The following is a 16,501-nucleotide window of genomic DNA, read 5'->3' on the forward strand; positions in this document are numbered from 1 at the left end:
CATTGTAACACTTTCCATCCTAATCCTAACCCTTAAACCCTAATCCTAATGCTAACCCTTTAACCCTAACCCTAACTTACCCTTATCCTAATCCTAACCCTTAAACTCTAATCCTAACTTACCCTTATCCTAACCCTTAAACCCTAATCCCAATGTACCCGTATCCTAATGCTAGCCCTTTACCTTTAACCCTAATCCTAACGCCAAGTTACCCATATCCTAATCCTTAAACCCTAATTCTAACCATAACTTACCCATATCCTAATCCTAACCCTTAAACCCAAATCCTAACCCCAAAGTACCCTTATCCTGATCCTAACTCTTAAATCCTAATCCTAACCCTAACTTACCCTTATCCTAATCCTAACTCTTAAACCCTAATCCCAATGTACCCGTATCCTAATGCTAACCATTTAACCCTAATCCTAACGGCAACTTACCCATATCCTAATCCTAACCCTTAAACCCTAATTCTAACCATAACTTACCCTTATCCTAATCCTAACCCTTAAACCCTAATTCTAACCATAACTTACCCTTATCCTAACCCTTAAACCCTAATCCTAACCCCAATGTACCCTTATCCTAATCCTAACCCTTAAACCCTAATCCTAACCCCAATGTACCCCTGTCCTAATCCTAACCCTTAAACCCTAATCCTAACTTACCCATATCCTAATCCCAACCCTTAAACCCTAATTATAACCATAACTTACCTATATCATGGAATAAAGAATAGAGCACGTAGTGCGATGGAATTGCAACTCCAAGCGTCGATGTGAGGTCAGCGATCGTCACGCTTGCAACATGTGGACATAGATGGCAGCAGCATTTTTCTTTAATTAGCATATTCGTGACGTCATGTTAACGTAAGTCTCCACAGCACTACGCATATTTTTTTAGGTAGCTTTTAGTACTATCGTGGTGGCAGCAGCATTTTTCTTCACTTTTCTAAAATGGCGGCGCCCAGGGTTTAATGACAAATTCTTCAATTTATCAATATTTTATGAAAATTTACCAAACAAACGGATACAGTAATGACAGTTAATATTTAAAGTACATGTATAAATGGTCACAGTTATAAAAGAAAGAATATAAGAAACATAAACAAATAAATTGTAGCAATATTCAATATTAATGGCAGCGGCCGTGACTTATCAATGGCGCTGGCGGGTAATACACGGGGGAAGCCGACGGTGTCGCCACCTTTTTGCATTGCGCTAGTATACGAGTTGCAACGGCCTGCCTATATCCTAATCCCAACCCTTAAGGGGTACTACACCCTGCCCAATTTTGTGCCTATTTTTGCATTTTTTTCATAATATTATAGCGCATTGGTGACAAGTAAGATATGTATATTATATTTGCAAGGACTACAACTACTTCACTGGAAATTTTATTTCAGCAGAGACAACAGTTGTGGAGTTACAGTCAAAAATGAGGGAAAACCAGTATTTGATCAATAAATCAATAACTACTTGCATTCATTGAGTTGCTGCATTTTCAGTGCAGTAGCTGTAGTCCTTGCCCCTATAATATACATATCTTACTTGTCACCAATACGTTATAATTTTTGAGAAAAATGCAAAAATATGCACAAAATTGGCCAAGGGTGTAGTACCCCTTAAACCCCAATTATAACCATAACTTACCCTTTAATCCTAACCCTTAAAGAATCTAATCTAAAAAGTGGGGGGGGGGTTACATTTTGTTGGTCATTCGGGGAATTTCGGGGGAAAAAATGTTAAAAACATCCAATTTTGCTCGTAATCAGACTCCATTCGGGGAACTGAACAACCTGCCCCCCACTTTTAATGTAAAAATTTGATTTTTTTTTTAATTAGTAACTGCTATAACATTAACAATAGGCCTATTACGTAACACCAGCACTTTTCGTAACACATTTATCTTTTATATGACTCTTGCAATTTCCCGACAATCACAAAGCTTTCACTACATTTGCCGACAATCACATGGTTTTGATGACAAGTCAATCTTTGCTGACAAATATTGTGTATTGGGGGTGTCACACCCCCATACCCCCCCCCCCCTAGTGACGGCCCTGCTTGCACCACATAAATATGTTTAGCAAATTCAGGTACAATGACCTATTATCAAAGACAGATATAAAAAGATTTTATCGCGTCTGACGTCATCTGTCAATCAAACTCGAACACGCTTTGTTTACAAGTGTCGTGATGATGACTTGCTGAACGCGGCGGTATAACCGGGCACCTTATTGTTAATTTTGCACCTTCAAACATGCAAACCATCTCAAAAGTTAGGTCTTTGTAGTAGGAAACTTTCTTTCGCGAAGGCACCATGTCAACAATGCCTAGAAAAGCTGCTTTAATTTGCCTTGTAAAAGTACATAATTTTTCGCCATTTGCTGCTATTCCTTTTCTCCGATCGGCACCAGATAAATCGGCCTTCCTTTTACGCGCTATTAACCTGTGTAAACTAATCAAGGTTCGTAATTGACAGTGACATCAGACGCGATCAATTCTTTTTATCTCTGTCTGTAATTATAACAGCATATAATTACCTCATCCCAGACAACCTCATCTCCAAGATTTTCCACAACATTTGTGGTTTGTATCACACCTGCAACGGAAAAAATAAAATACAAAACATTTATAGTAAATCAATTGTTTTTAATAGGAAAGTGTTTACATTACTGATCAGAGAAAATGAGAGTCAAAATTGAGGAAATAATGCCATGGGAAGAAAAAAGAAAGAGAGGAAAAAGGAGAGGGAGAGAGAAGAAAAGAAAGGAGGAGAGGAAGGGGGAAGAGGAAAGAAAAAGAAAAGGAGTGAGGTACAAGATAATACTAGGAGGGCTGTGAGGCAGTGAAGCTACTGCAATGGAAGAGAGGATATCTTTTTAGAGACACTGGTTGTGCAAAATTTGGAGGACTTCACAATATTGTTCACGAAATAAGAGCAAACAAGAGGAAGGTGTTGGTGCTATAGATATGGAAATGGGATATGAGGAAATTTACACTTCATCACCATAGGAGGTATTCAATGTAATTTAACAGGAAAAAAAGAAGTTGGATGAAGGCAGGTGGAAACAGGGCACATATCTGAGGAAATTTATAGAGAGGCAGGAATGAGGATTTTAAGGGGACAAAAGTTATGAAGGAATTCAGTGTATCAATACAAATTCCACTAAGAGACCTTGACAAACTGGAAAATATTGAGGAAATTTAAAAAGAAGAACCATAAGGCACTGAACAAGTTGTGCTCCCTCTGACAAGAAATGAAAGAGGAAATGGGGGGGGTAAAGGAAAATAAAATGGGAAAGGAGCCTCTGTCTCACCAAAATTGACCCCAAACTAGTGTAAAATACCAAATATGCGTGCACATTGTCCCCATAAAGCCTTTTTTGCACAATTTGCACCCCTGACTGAAATGGTCTCATCATCTTTTTTTATCTTTCAATTGGTCTCATCATCTTTGTGGTCCTGTACAAATATGAGACATGATCATCAAGGGGGATCATCAAGGGGGATGTCACTAATATTGTTTTTGAGATATTGGGAAAAACAGTGTTCAAATTCTTTTGTTTTATTATATTGTTTTCAGCCATTGATAAATTGCTCATAACCTTGTCCTATTTTGATGGGGTTTGCATCAAAATGTAGTATTCATAAAACAGCCACAGAATCATTTCTAATTGCAAATTGTCGACATGCGACTCATTCCCCTTGATCATGTCACATATATGGTCGCATGTCATAAGTTGGGTATGCAAAAAGGGTGGAGGGATTACACTTTTCTGAAAATTGCGATACAAAATTGATTGGCTTTCCGTAACCCCATATCCTACAGCAGTGGTTGATACCTCATTTTAAGCCTAATTTTATACTCTTTCAGTCTACTGAAGCATATAATTATACATCATTCAGTAAATAAATCACATCAGTTGAAATGAAAAATGCCAGGGGTGGAGGAGCAGGCGGATGTGGAGCAGGCGGATGCGGGAGTGTGTGCATAGGGCCCATGTGAAAATTCACATGTCAGCATGTCAAAACTACTGGTTACTTTTTCAAATCTAGTGAGGGAATGATGTATTGACAGCTTTGAATGTTGAATTTATACAACTAAAACAATTACCGACTACTTAAGGTGGCACTACACCCCATGATATATTTTAAGACTAATTTTGCATTTTCTCAAAAATAACTACACACTGGTAAAAAAAGTTATGTATATTATAGGGCCAGGAATCCAATTACCTCACTGAAATTTCAGTGATTCAAGACAAGTGATTCATCTAAATATGTTAAGAAATGAGGTACATTCTATCGGTACCTCTTTTCTTATCATAAATAACGTACTGCTTGTATTGAGTCACTGAAATTCCAGTGCAGTAACTGGATTCCTTGCCCCTATAATATACATAACTTTTGTTACCAGTGTGTTGTTATTTTTTGAGAAAAATGCAAAAATAGACACAAATTTATCAAGGGGTGTAGTACCACCTTAAAGGGTATTATGTTCCATTTTTGTAATTTTTATTTTAATTTTTAATGAAATCCTAGTTGAATTTCAGTATTTTAGCAACATGATAATGTACGTTTCTCTTCTTGATATTCATTTCCTCAATAATAGAATAACCGTCTCGCTATTTACTCGTAAAAAGGTCATTGACCTTCACAATGTAATTATCATACGTACAATTATTTCAAATAGTTCATTTGAAGCATTGATGTATTGAGAATATATCCTCCAAATCTGATGACATTCTTGTATAAAATAAACATTTTAGAGTAATTTTTATAATTGAGGTCCGATTTGAGAAAAATGCATTTGAAAATTGAGATTTACATAGACACCTGTGTATTAATTAATTAGTAATTAAGCATTATCTCAAAAATTAAGTATGTGTTAAGGTTAAAAATTGTGTTAATTATTAGAGGTTGTCAATATATACAACATATCAAATAATAATTTTTTTGTCATTTTTGACCATGTAATGGAAACTATACCCAACTTATGACATGCGACCATATGCGTGTACTGGGCAAACATTTTTAGAAAACTGTTTAAGTCTTCCCACTGGCCTGCTTCAATAGTTTTGGATTTACAATATTTTGGCCCATAATCAAGGTGAATTTTGGTGTTAAACAGGCCAAAAATAGAAGCACCTGGCAAATGTGATCAAATTTCTACCAGATAGCTCGAGCTAGCCTGTTCTCTGAGGGGGCAGAGTCCGAGTACTTGTCCCTGGTCCATTTAGTCCAAAAGTGCAATTGCAACCCAAATGCACAACTTGTGACATAAAAAGCGCAACTTGATTTTTTTTCACCAGGCCTTGCTGTACGATTTTCTTTGAAACTTTATAGTCAGTACTTTATTTCTTTATTATATTATGCATTACTTAGTTCATTACATTTTTATGTATGTACATGCATGTTTATTGCAAATGTGTCTTCTGTGTTGAAATGCAGCATTATTTTGCCAATTATTGTGCTTTATAATAATGCATGCTGACACTGCCAGGTTAGCTATCAACTATGGCTTATATTTCCCTTTGCAATATATTAGGGTCAATTCTTTTACACTAAACTCTCTTTGCATTGTTTGATGGCCTACCCTCCCCAACTACAAAGCATTACTAAAAAATAAATTCCTTGCCTTTTTGTAACTATCAACATTTGCATGTACACAAATTCCTGTACATTTTAGTAAATGGTTGAGGCCAACTGTAAAAGGGGGTTCTTTCAAAGGAATGTAATTTAACTTTGAGAGGTGTTTTTTATCATTGACAGATTAATTATATTTTACAAACAAACAAACAAACAAACAGACATAAATTTGAATTATACCTTGGTATATAATACAGACTTACGACAATTTGGCCAAGAGACCAGGCAAGAACAGTGCCTTAGGGTTGGTGCAATATTTTGGTGCAAAATATGTTTTTCGCCATTTTCCTATGGGATTTTTTAAATTTCAGATCGATGGGGGGCATGTGCCCCTGCGTTCTCTATGATGCTACGCCACTGCCAAAAACCTTTGCCCCCCTTAGTGTGCCAAAAGTCTTCCACCATACCTTTTTAGGGCGTAATATAGAAACAGTGCCCAAGCTATCTGTGCCAAAAACTGCTTGTCCCATCCCCCTTTTGACCTGCCAAAAATGTTTGCCCCCCATCCTTTTGGCCTGCCAAAAAATCTTTGCCCCCTCCGTATAATTTAACACCCCGGGGTACACATAATTATTGCACCATCCCTTAAGGCATGGGGTATGAACGTTTGGACAGTATTTATTGTGGTACATTAGAGCGCATCAGACATGTATCGAATTGCATTCTGTATCTGAAGAATGTCCTTCTGATATCAAATAATTTAGATTTTTGAAATTCGCAATGTAATACACATTTTATGGCAAATGATTAAAAATTGATATTTTTGATATTTAACAGTACTTGAAGTAAACTTTATGAATCTGATGATTTATACTTAAAGTGTATGTAGGTGAGATGAAAAGCCGACGATCAATTGAAAATTTTGACCTATCGTATTGAAGATATCTTTTTTTATAAAAAAAAAAAAAAAAAAAAATTAGGTCTTTTGGGGGAAAAAATTCATATCTTCAATATATGAAAGGTCAAAATTTTCGACTGATCGTTGGCTTTTCCTCCCAGCTACATACACTTTAAGAATATATCATTAGATTTATAAAATTTACTTCGAGGACTGTTATATATATAATATCAAAAATGTGAAAAATATCAAATTTTAGTAATTTATCATAAAATTTGTATTATATCGTGAATTTCAAAAAATGAAAATTATTTGATATCATCAGGACATTCTTCGTATTCAGAATGCAATTCGATATGTCTGATGTGCTCTCATGTCCCACAAAAAAATACTGTCGAAAAAATATGAAAATTAACAGATGGCTTCCATTGTATTCTATATTACTTCATACTCAGCTGTTATTCACTGATACAATGTATATTATTAAAATTATACATTTATAGTGCAATTATAAACTAATTCACATAATAAGTGTATAGTCATCAACATATATGAATTATAAATAATTATATAACAGAACTGCATTGTGCCATGCACTATTTCTAGTGGAATCAAATTTGCACGGATGACAATTGATGTACAATGTACATGTGGCCCATTCCATGTCAACTCCAGGGATGTGCACCGCAGCACCTCTTCAAATTTTTTCTTTTTTCTGTGTGGTGGTAGATATTGATGAGAAAGTAAAATCCTGAAAATTTGAGCTTCATACTCCATTTCGTTTTCCGTGGCATCAATTTGAAATTTAGGGGTCAGCGTAAAATGTTTGCAAAGCAACTGTTTGGAGGTCCATAAAGCGTAAAAACCCTTTAAATACTTAAAAAGTATGTATCCTAGAGTTGTACGATGAATTCATTATACATGCAAAATCAAAAGTGTGTACAACTCTATGGAGAAGGCAAATACTAATGTGTTGAAGCCATCAAGAACTTTAAAACTGTAGAAATGTTGTCCAAGAACAAATCAACATACCTGAAGTTGATGGTGGGGCAAATTGTCTGACATTGGTTTTAAGGGGGGTAAAAATGTAAAAAAAGTGGTTTTGAATGGGTAATATCTAAGATAAATGTATTCTAATATGCTCAATATTGGATAAGAGTAATGTCCTACCAAAGGGCTCAGAATGGCAAAAAAATGGACATTAAAATTATTTTTACTTTTGAGTTCTGACCCTCAAAGTTGGTCCTGGTTGGACGAAGTTGCATTTTGAGGGCCCTATATCTTTTAAAGTAAAGGAGTTACAAGTTTTCTGATAGCAGATTTGAATTCTTACACCAAAAGTACCCCAGGATACATACTTTTCACAGTTTTAAAGGGTTCCTTTATACATTTATGGACCTCCAACATCGGTTTGCATGACACATTTTTACGCTGACCCCCTAAATTTCAAATTGATGCCACGGAAAACTAAATGGAGTATGAAGCTCAAATTTTCAGGATTTTACTTTCTCATCAATATCTACCACCACACAGAAAAGAAAAAAAATTGAAGAGGTGCTAAATGTGCACATCCCTGAGTTGACATGGAATGGGCCATGTGGATGGTCATTTTCACGGTAAAGGGTGTAACTTTGGATTTTTAACATTTTAATCCGTAGTGTTCTAATAAAGCCACAGAATTCCATAATTTTTGGCCACATAAGTCATCTAGTTAGCAGCTACCTTGGGTAGCATAATCAGCTTTGGGAGTTACTGCGTTCAGTTTTAGCAGGCTTAAATGTACTTAATATTGCCATTTTGAAAAACTATAAAAAACAGTAACATTTTGTAAAACCCTGTGTTTTCTTCAGTTAGTTCATGGATAATTTTTCTTATCCTGAAAGTACAGTCATATGTTCAGTAAACACTGCCACATTAGATTTAATTGTGAACGGCCCTGTATTTTTGAGAACCGGACTTCGATATTTATCGTTTCGAGGCTTCATTTTCCGTTAACAATTGTTAACAAACTTTGTGGGTGTAGCTTTGGTTCATAATTCTTGGTTATTTCTTCACTTCTTCTTGATTCATAACAGTTGTTATCTTAACTTGAAATGGGTAACAAAAATTAGCGATTTGCAAGCTTTTAAAATTTTTATAAAATCTTGACTTCAAATAGCCGTTTTTCTGTTAACTTTTTTGAAGCCTCCGAAACAAACTGTTCAGCAAGCTTGTGCAAATATAAATTAAAGAGCTCATCCAATCTATTTATTAAAATGTAGCAAACTAGATCCTCAAGTCACATGTTTTTAAATCGTGGAGATATATATCACCGTTTGAAAATGGGACCCAATACAAACTTTCCGTTAACAATTGAAGCCTCCGAAACAAATGAAGCCTCCGAAACAACAGTAAACTTAATTATCATCTATGCATATCTAAATTGGTGTGTTTCATACTGATATCTGCATTGTAATTATTACTTTATATGTGCAGAATGTCATAAATTAAAAAAAAAATTGACATTATGGTTAATGTTTGAAAAATATACTGATACCTTAAAAAGCCTGTTTCGGAGGCTTCACATGCAAAAACACCATACTTAACAAATGGGTGAAAAAATTAATGTGTGATAAATCTACAATATCTGCCGCATAGAATCATTGATTCAATACACACAAGAAAATAACAGCTTAGATGATCCCAACACTGTTGTTTTCAAAAAAACTACTTCTGCAATGTTTAACAAAATTTGTTAACATGAAGCCTCCGAAACAAAAAAAATGACTTGCTGTGATAATTTAATTTTGTCACAACTGAAATTCAATACTTAGAAGCAAAGCATGAAAATTAGTAATTGTGATATTTTTTACCTATTTTTTATGTCAACTTGTAGTAGTTAGCTAAATATTTTACTTTTATGATCACCTGTGTTGTTAACTGAAGCCTCCGAAACACAAATCGCTTGAATTGCCAATTCTAAAAAATAACTCCAATTTCTGTGAAACTTGGCTGGGAGGTTCCTTTCATCAAGTAGTATTTGTACATGAAGTTAGACATTCAAATTATTTTAGGAACCCAATTAAAACTTAAAAATGTGTTTAAGGTTTGGAAATTTCCATTGTAAATGACACTTGATGTTAAAAAATTTCAAAACTGCAATTACAAACATAGCAAAACATGGTATAAAATTTAACTTATATCTGTTGACTTACTTTGGAATGGAATTTCACATGTATTCCAGCTTTCATGTCAAAATTTTCTGAGGTTATGTAAAATAAATTTTTCTTAGATTTTAACCAAAATGTTATGCAAATGTCAAATTTTTATTAGAAATCAAAAGGTTTAAGCCTTGAAACATTATTTTACTTGAAATTAAGTTGCTTCTATGCATGATTTCAGTAAACAGAAACACATTTAAGTGGTTTGAAATTTTGACCCTAAAAATCAAAAGTTACACCCTTTACCGTGAAAATGACCGTATACCAATAACAATTTCCTCCTCCCCCAAATATTAGGCCAATCAAATTAAGGAAAATCAGGGGTTATCCCACCACTTAAATGAATTGCAACAGATCGCCAGGCATTTCACAAAAGTGTATTAAAGAAAATATCAAAGGTCCCCAAAAGTCCAAGTTGTGGAACAGCGCCTAATTTGCATAAATCCAAAATGGCCGCTTATGCAAGGGGTGAAATTTCAAAGTTGGTCAAATCTTGTTTAAAACCATACCAATGTCTTACTCTCATCATAAGGATTCAGATCTTGTTTAGATCTAGAGGAGTATCTTACCCTCCCATGGCGACAGCCCTGTGTTTTTAGGATACGAATATAAACATGATATGCATGTATGATACACTTTTTCAGAGCCATATATACAAATGTATGGTTTTTAAACAAAATGATCATGACTCACACCATTACATTAAAAAAATTATTTGCCTTGATCTGATCATGGTCTGATGAATTATTTTCAAGAAATGTTTACTATTCCATGTCTTGCAATGTTTCTCAATGTAAATAGGGGGGCACAAGCCGTTTTTCGCCATTTTCCTATGGGATTTTTTAAATTTCAGATCGATGGGGGCATGTGCCTTTGCGTTCTCTATGATGCTACGCCACTGCCAAAAACCTTTGCCCCCCTTAGTGTGCCAAAAGTCTTCCACCATACCTTTTAGGCGTAATATAGAAACAGTGCCCAAGCTATCTGTGCCAAAAACTGCTTGTCCCATCCCCCTTTTGACCTGCCAAAAATGTTTGCCCCCCCCCACCCTTTTGGCCTGCCAAAAAATCTTTGCCCCCTCCCTATAATTTAACACCCCGGGGTACACATAATTATTGCACCATCCCTTAAGGCATGGGGTATGAACGTTTGGACAGTATTTATTGTGGTACATTAGAGCGCATCAGACATGTATCGAATTGCATTCTGTATACTGAAGAATGTCCTTCTGATATCAAATAATTTAGATTTTTGAAATTCGCAATGTAATACACATTTTATGGCAAATCATTAAAAATTGATATTTTTGATATTTAACAGTACTCGAAGTAAACTTTATGAATCTGATGATTTATACTTAAAGTGTATGTAGGTGAGATGAAAAGCCGACGATCAATTGAAAATTTTGACCTTTCGTATTGAAGATATCTTTTTTTTTCCCAAAAAAAAAAAAAAAAAAATTAGGTCTTTTGGGGGAAAAAATTCATATCTTCAATATATGAAAGGTCAAAATTTTCGACTGATCGTTGGCTTTTCCTCCCAGCTACATACACTTTAAGAATATATCATTAGATTTATAAAATTTACTTCGAGGACTGTTATATATAATATCAAAATGTGAAAATATCAAATTTTAGTAATTTATCATAAAATTTGTATTATATCGTGAATTTCAAAAAATGAAAATTATTTGATATCATCAGGACATTCTTCGTATTCAGAATGCAATTCGATATGTCTGATGTGCTCTCATGTCCCACAAAAAATACTGTCGAAAAAAATATGAAAATTAACAGATGGCTTCCATTGTATTCTATATTACTTCATACTCAGCTGTTATTCACTGATACAATGTATATTATTAAAATTATACATTTATAGTGCAATTATAAACTAATTCACATAATAAGTGTATAGTCATCAACATATGAATTATAAATAATTATATAACAGAACTGCATTGTGCCATGCACTATTTCTAGTGGAATCAAATTTGCACGGATGACAATTGATGTACAATGTACATGTATACCAATAACAATTTCCTCCTCCCCCAAATATTAGGCCAATCAAATTAAGGAAAATCAGGGGTTATCCCACCACTTAAATGAATTGCAACAGATCGCCAGGCATTTCACAAAAGTGTATTAAAGAAAATATCAAAGGTCCCCAAAAGTCCAAGTTGTGGAACAGCGCCTAATTTGCATAAATCCAAAATGGCCGCTTATGCAAGGGGTGAAATTTCAAAGTTGGTCAAATCTTGTTTAAAACCATACCAATGTCTTGCTCTCATCATAAGGATTCAGATCTTGTTTCTAGATCTAGAGGAGTATCTAACCCTCCCATGGTGACAGCCCTGTGTTTTTAGGATACGAATATCTACACATGATATGCATGTATGGTACACTTTTTCAGAGCCATATGGTTCTTAAACAAAATGATCCTGACTCACACCATTACATTTAAAAAATTATTTGCCTTGATCTGATCATGGTCTGATGAATTATTTTCAAGAAATGTTTACTATTCCATGTCTTGCAATGTTTCTCAATGTAAATAGGGGTTTTTCTTCTTTCATTTGGTGCTTATTTTTTCCATACCAAAAAGTAGGGAATTATCATATACCCCTGTCCTCGTTTAAAACTTAAAAATCTACTTTTTGTGTTTCTACATGTATATTGTATTCTCAAAATTATAATCACTTGGTATCAACTAGTAGTATTCTGTGGTTTATTTTTCAACCCTTTCTAAATTCTAAATTCAATATTATTTATCTGACATCAACACAGCACTATCATTGCTGCAAATAACTGTTATTGATATAATCAATGATATATTTTGGACCCATCTCTTTCCCAATATAACATTATAATCAATGATTATTCAAGGACTTAAACACCCTCTACACACATCACACATTGATAGGTATTGATAACAAAAAGATTATCAATAATTTATCAATAATTTATCAATAAATTATCCTATTGAGATGGAGGGAGTATGGTAAACTGCAATACAGAGTTTCAAAATTGTAAACAAAATTTACTACATTGGGATGATGGGGTTGGATTTTTTTTCTTTTGGTGACAGAATCTAGGTTCATGGTACAAATGCACACAAAGATTGAAGCTAACATGGTGAAAAAAGTGGAACAAATTTGTTTGAAGCTCACTGCACTTTTAAGGCTAAAATGGCCCAATATGACATTAATTTGGTCAGAAACCCACATACAACATGGGAGAGGGGTGATTGATCTCTTCAATAAAGGGTCTTTCATTATACATATTATACCTATGACCAGGAAGCATTAAGTGAAACTGCTTACATTACTATTTTGAATAGATTATATAGTAGCCCTTGTTTGTAATTAGCCATTAATTGATATTAATTGATATTCTTTATTCTTTATACTAAGGTAATATTATAATAAACCTGTAAATAACAGGGATGTGCAACTTTTTGAAAGGTGATTTTTATTTATTTAGCAAAGTTTCAGTGAATTAACAGTTTTAATGGTGCATGTATCACTAACTTCTGGTTGCCCAGGTCTGGTTTGTAAGGCCGCATAAAAAAAATACATGTTGTTTAGTGTCCATGTTTTTGAAAAATAAGGAAGGAGGCCAGTTGTTGTTGTTGATGTTTTGAAAAATGGTGTAAAAAATGAAGATTTTTTTCGGTAGGTTAGGCTCCTCTACTGATCACAAAACTTTCCTGACATGCTTCTTAAATACATTTTGTAAGGCTATAGAACTTCTCAAACATCTTCATTAAAAGTTTAGAAAATAAAAAGAAAATTTAAGAATTTTTAAAAAAGGAAACGGGAAGGGACGATGAACACTTTTGGTTTTTTACTCGTCCTAAGGAAATTTTCTTATCATAAATAGCGTAACGCTTGCCTTGAATCACTGAAATTCCAGTGTAGTAACTGGACTTGCCCCAATATTATACATAACTTTTGTTACAAGTGTGTTATTATTTTTGGATAAAAATGCAAAAATAGTAAATTATCAAGGGGTGTAGTACCACCTTTTAAAACCCTATTCTATTACCCCCTATCAATTTCGTGCCATATGGCACGAAATGGCTTCAAATATGCATGTAAAAAAATTATTTACACAAATAAGGTCTTATCTTTTGAATAGTTTTGATAATTTATCACTTCTCTATCAACAAAACACCTTTTTTCCTAATACAACTACCATTAACACATCATAAAATGGTATAAAATGTTGGAAACCTGCATATTTTGACCATTTTTAGGCCAAATTTTGCCCTAAAAATAGCCCAAAAATGTCCATAAACTTTTTAAATATGGTCCAAAGTAACTCGGATTTCTTTTTATTATATATGTAGAAACACAGCAGTGTATTTAAAACTGCATAAAAATGTCACATTGATGTACTCATACACTTAAAAATTGTAAATGAAAATAATTTTTTGATCATATTTGGCTATGAGCTCATTAATTATTCATGAGCTAATTTGCATAATATTTACATAATTAAATATTTAACTTGTTTTTCTAAAAGCTTAAAGTCCAAGCTTGCCAATGGTATGCCACTTATTGGTTTTTACCCAACCAATAACACTGCAACGCAGTAGTTAATATGATACCTCCACACCACTCAAATATACCACTTTTGTGGGGGTATAAATAGAATAGGGTTAATTAAGCATGAAGCTTTTTGAGGGGTGCCTAAATAAATGGAATAAGATTGCATTATACATGTAATTTTAATAAAATACCGGTAGTCGTTAATCTACCATTTTCAAATTTAATATTTAAATAGCCTGTCAGGCTGGCATGTCAATGTTATATAATGTTGGCTCATCCAAAAAATGTCAATGCCCTTTCCAAAGTCTGTCTTAGAATCAATTTCAAATCTGTTATCAAACAGTTTGTTAATGCTTAAAAAACTTGATTGATTTCAGATCAGAGACATGGGATTAACTTCAACTTGACAAGATGATTGGGCAGGGTTGCCAAAAGATTTCAGCCCGAATCGCGGGTCAAATAATCAAAAAGTCGCCCAATTTTTCTCTTAACCATTGGTTTCTATGGGACAGGAAACTAGCGGAAGTCGCGGGAGCCAATGTTGAAAAGTCGCCCAATTTTTTTCTTAACCATTGTTTTCTATGGGACCGGAAATTGTCAAAAGTCGCGGGGAAAATCTTCAAAAGTCGCCCAATTGGGCTACCAAATCGCGGGTTTGGCAACCCTGTGATTGGGATGATAAAATTGATCTACCACATCATGTGGTTTTACATTCCAATGAAAATCCATGAAACAAAATGATTTGCTTGTACTTGGCTACAACTTTAATAGTTTGGCAAGTAGTGCATGATGTCAAAACTTTTTTATTGAATTTATACAGCCTTTTTATATGATTTCTGCAAACCATTTTTACTACATGTAGTAAAGTTGCTTTCACATCTTCATTTTTTCCTTGATTTTAAAACTTCTTTCTTGAGGTATATAAATTTGAAACAAATAGTATCATGGAAAAAGACCTATTTTTATGGAAGAAAAAAGCCCTTTTCTCCATTATTTTAAAAGGCCAAGTTTTTGGAGAAGCTTGTCCCTTTCTCCATAAAAAAAAGGCCAAGTTTTAATGGAAGAAAAAAAGCCTGTTTCTCCAAAAAAGAAAAAGGCCAAGTTTATGGAAGAAAAAAGCCATTTTCTCCATAAAAGGCAAAGTAAAAAAAATAACAATTAATCGTCCTCCCCCACTTTCTTTTATAGGGATTCCAATAATTTTCTTGTCATTTTCTTCATTTCAGGCAAAAAACATGAATTAAGGATCCTTTTCAGAGAATGATCGTGAATCACAGGAATCCCAGGAGTCAAAAGTCAAGAAAAAGGGTTAAGTTGGTATTTCAAGAGGTTATTTTAATAATCCTGCTATTTGCTCAAAAGGGCTAAACCTGTTTATAAGGATATGTTTGAAATCTCTGGTAGGCCTACACTGTCACTGTGAAACTTGAGTGCCCCCCCCCCCCCCCCCCCAGCATGTGTATAATAAATATATCATGACTTCATGTCATATTCAAAATCAAATTAATTTAATATGGACATGATAGACGACTCACGAGGGAAGTTTTTTACATGATAATAATATAATTATTATTTAAATTATATGACATTTGTCATGTTTACGACTTTCACTCTGCAATTACACGACAAACACACACACCATACGCTCACTGCTCACACACGCACACGGTGCATTATTGTTATTGAAAACCAAGTGCTGACTGTCAGTGTCATGACTGTAGCCAGGTACTATCCCGGGGGTACTATACTCACCTCGAAAAACAATCTTTGCCAAGCGTTCTCCTCTTGTTTTAAATCCAGTAGCTCCTTTGATATGGAAAAACAGCGACATTTTGAAGCAGGTCGTTTGTGAAAAAGGTATATTGAAGCTACATTCACGCAGATTTCATGACATTATGTTACATTTCCCTACTTATCGATCGTCAACATAGAGTCGGGCATCGTGTACAGTGGTGCAGTGGAGTTTACAACTTTCGCCAGTGTTTCTAGGTATAAATCACTAATTGGTATACATTTTCCTTTACATTAAATAAAAATAATAAAACAAATTTTGATTTGTTCTTTGTGTTGCTCATTGTGTGTTGCTTATTGTAAATTACGTCTTGACATTTAAAGATTTATTTTCTGCTTGTTGAAGTGTAAAAAGATGAAATGTTTATCGTTGTATATTAGGATAAATTTAAAAACACTACCCCAGTGCCACAGGTGTTTTGCATATGAATGAAGAAAATAGTTGAAAGATCGATTGTTGTTC

General features: G+C 34.1%; 1 protein-coding gene across 1 annotated transcript in view; it reads right to left on the bottom strand.

The window, feature by feature from the left end:
* The window catches only part of LOC140138798 (otoferlin-like), a 181,328-nt gene extending 165,132 nt beyond the window's left edge, over positions 1 to 16,196 (bottom strand). The window contains 2 exon segments of the mRNA XM_072160570.1: positions 2,546 to 2,604; positions 16,000 to 16,196. Of these exon segments, the coding sequence (XP_072016671.1) occupies positions 2,546 to 2,604; positions 16,000 to 16,078 (138 nt within the window). The 5' untranslated portion in view covers positions 16,079 to 16,196.
* Between the last annotated feature and the right edge of the window lie 305 nt (positions 16,197 to 16,501).

This window comes from Amphiura filiformis, chromosome 18 (assembly GCF_039555335.1).
Source record: "Amphiura filiformis chromosome 18, Afil_fr2py, whole genome shotgun sequence".
In the NCBI taxonomy this organism is placed as follows: Eukaryota; Metazoa; Echinodermata; class Ophiuroidea; order Amphilepidida; family Amphiuridae; genus Amphiura; species Amphiura filiformis.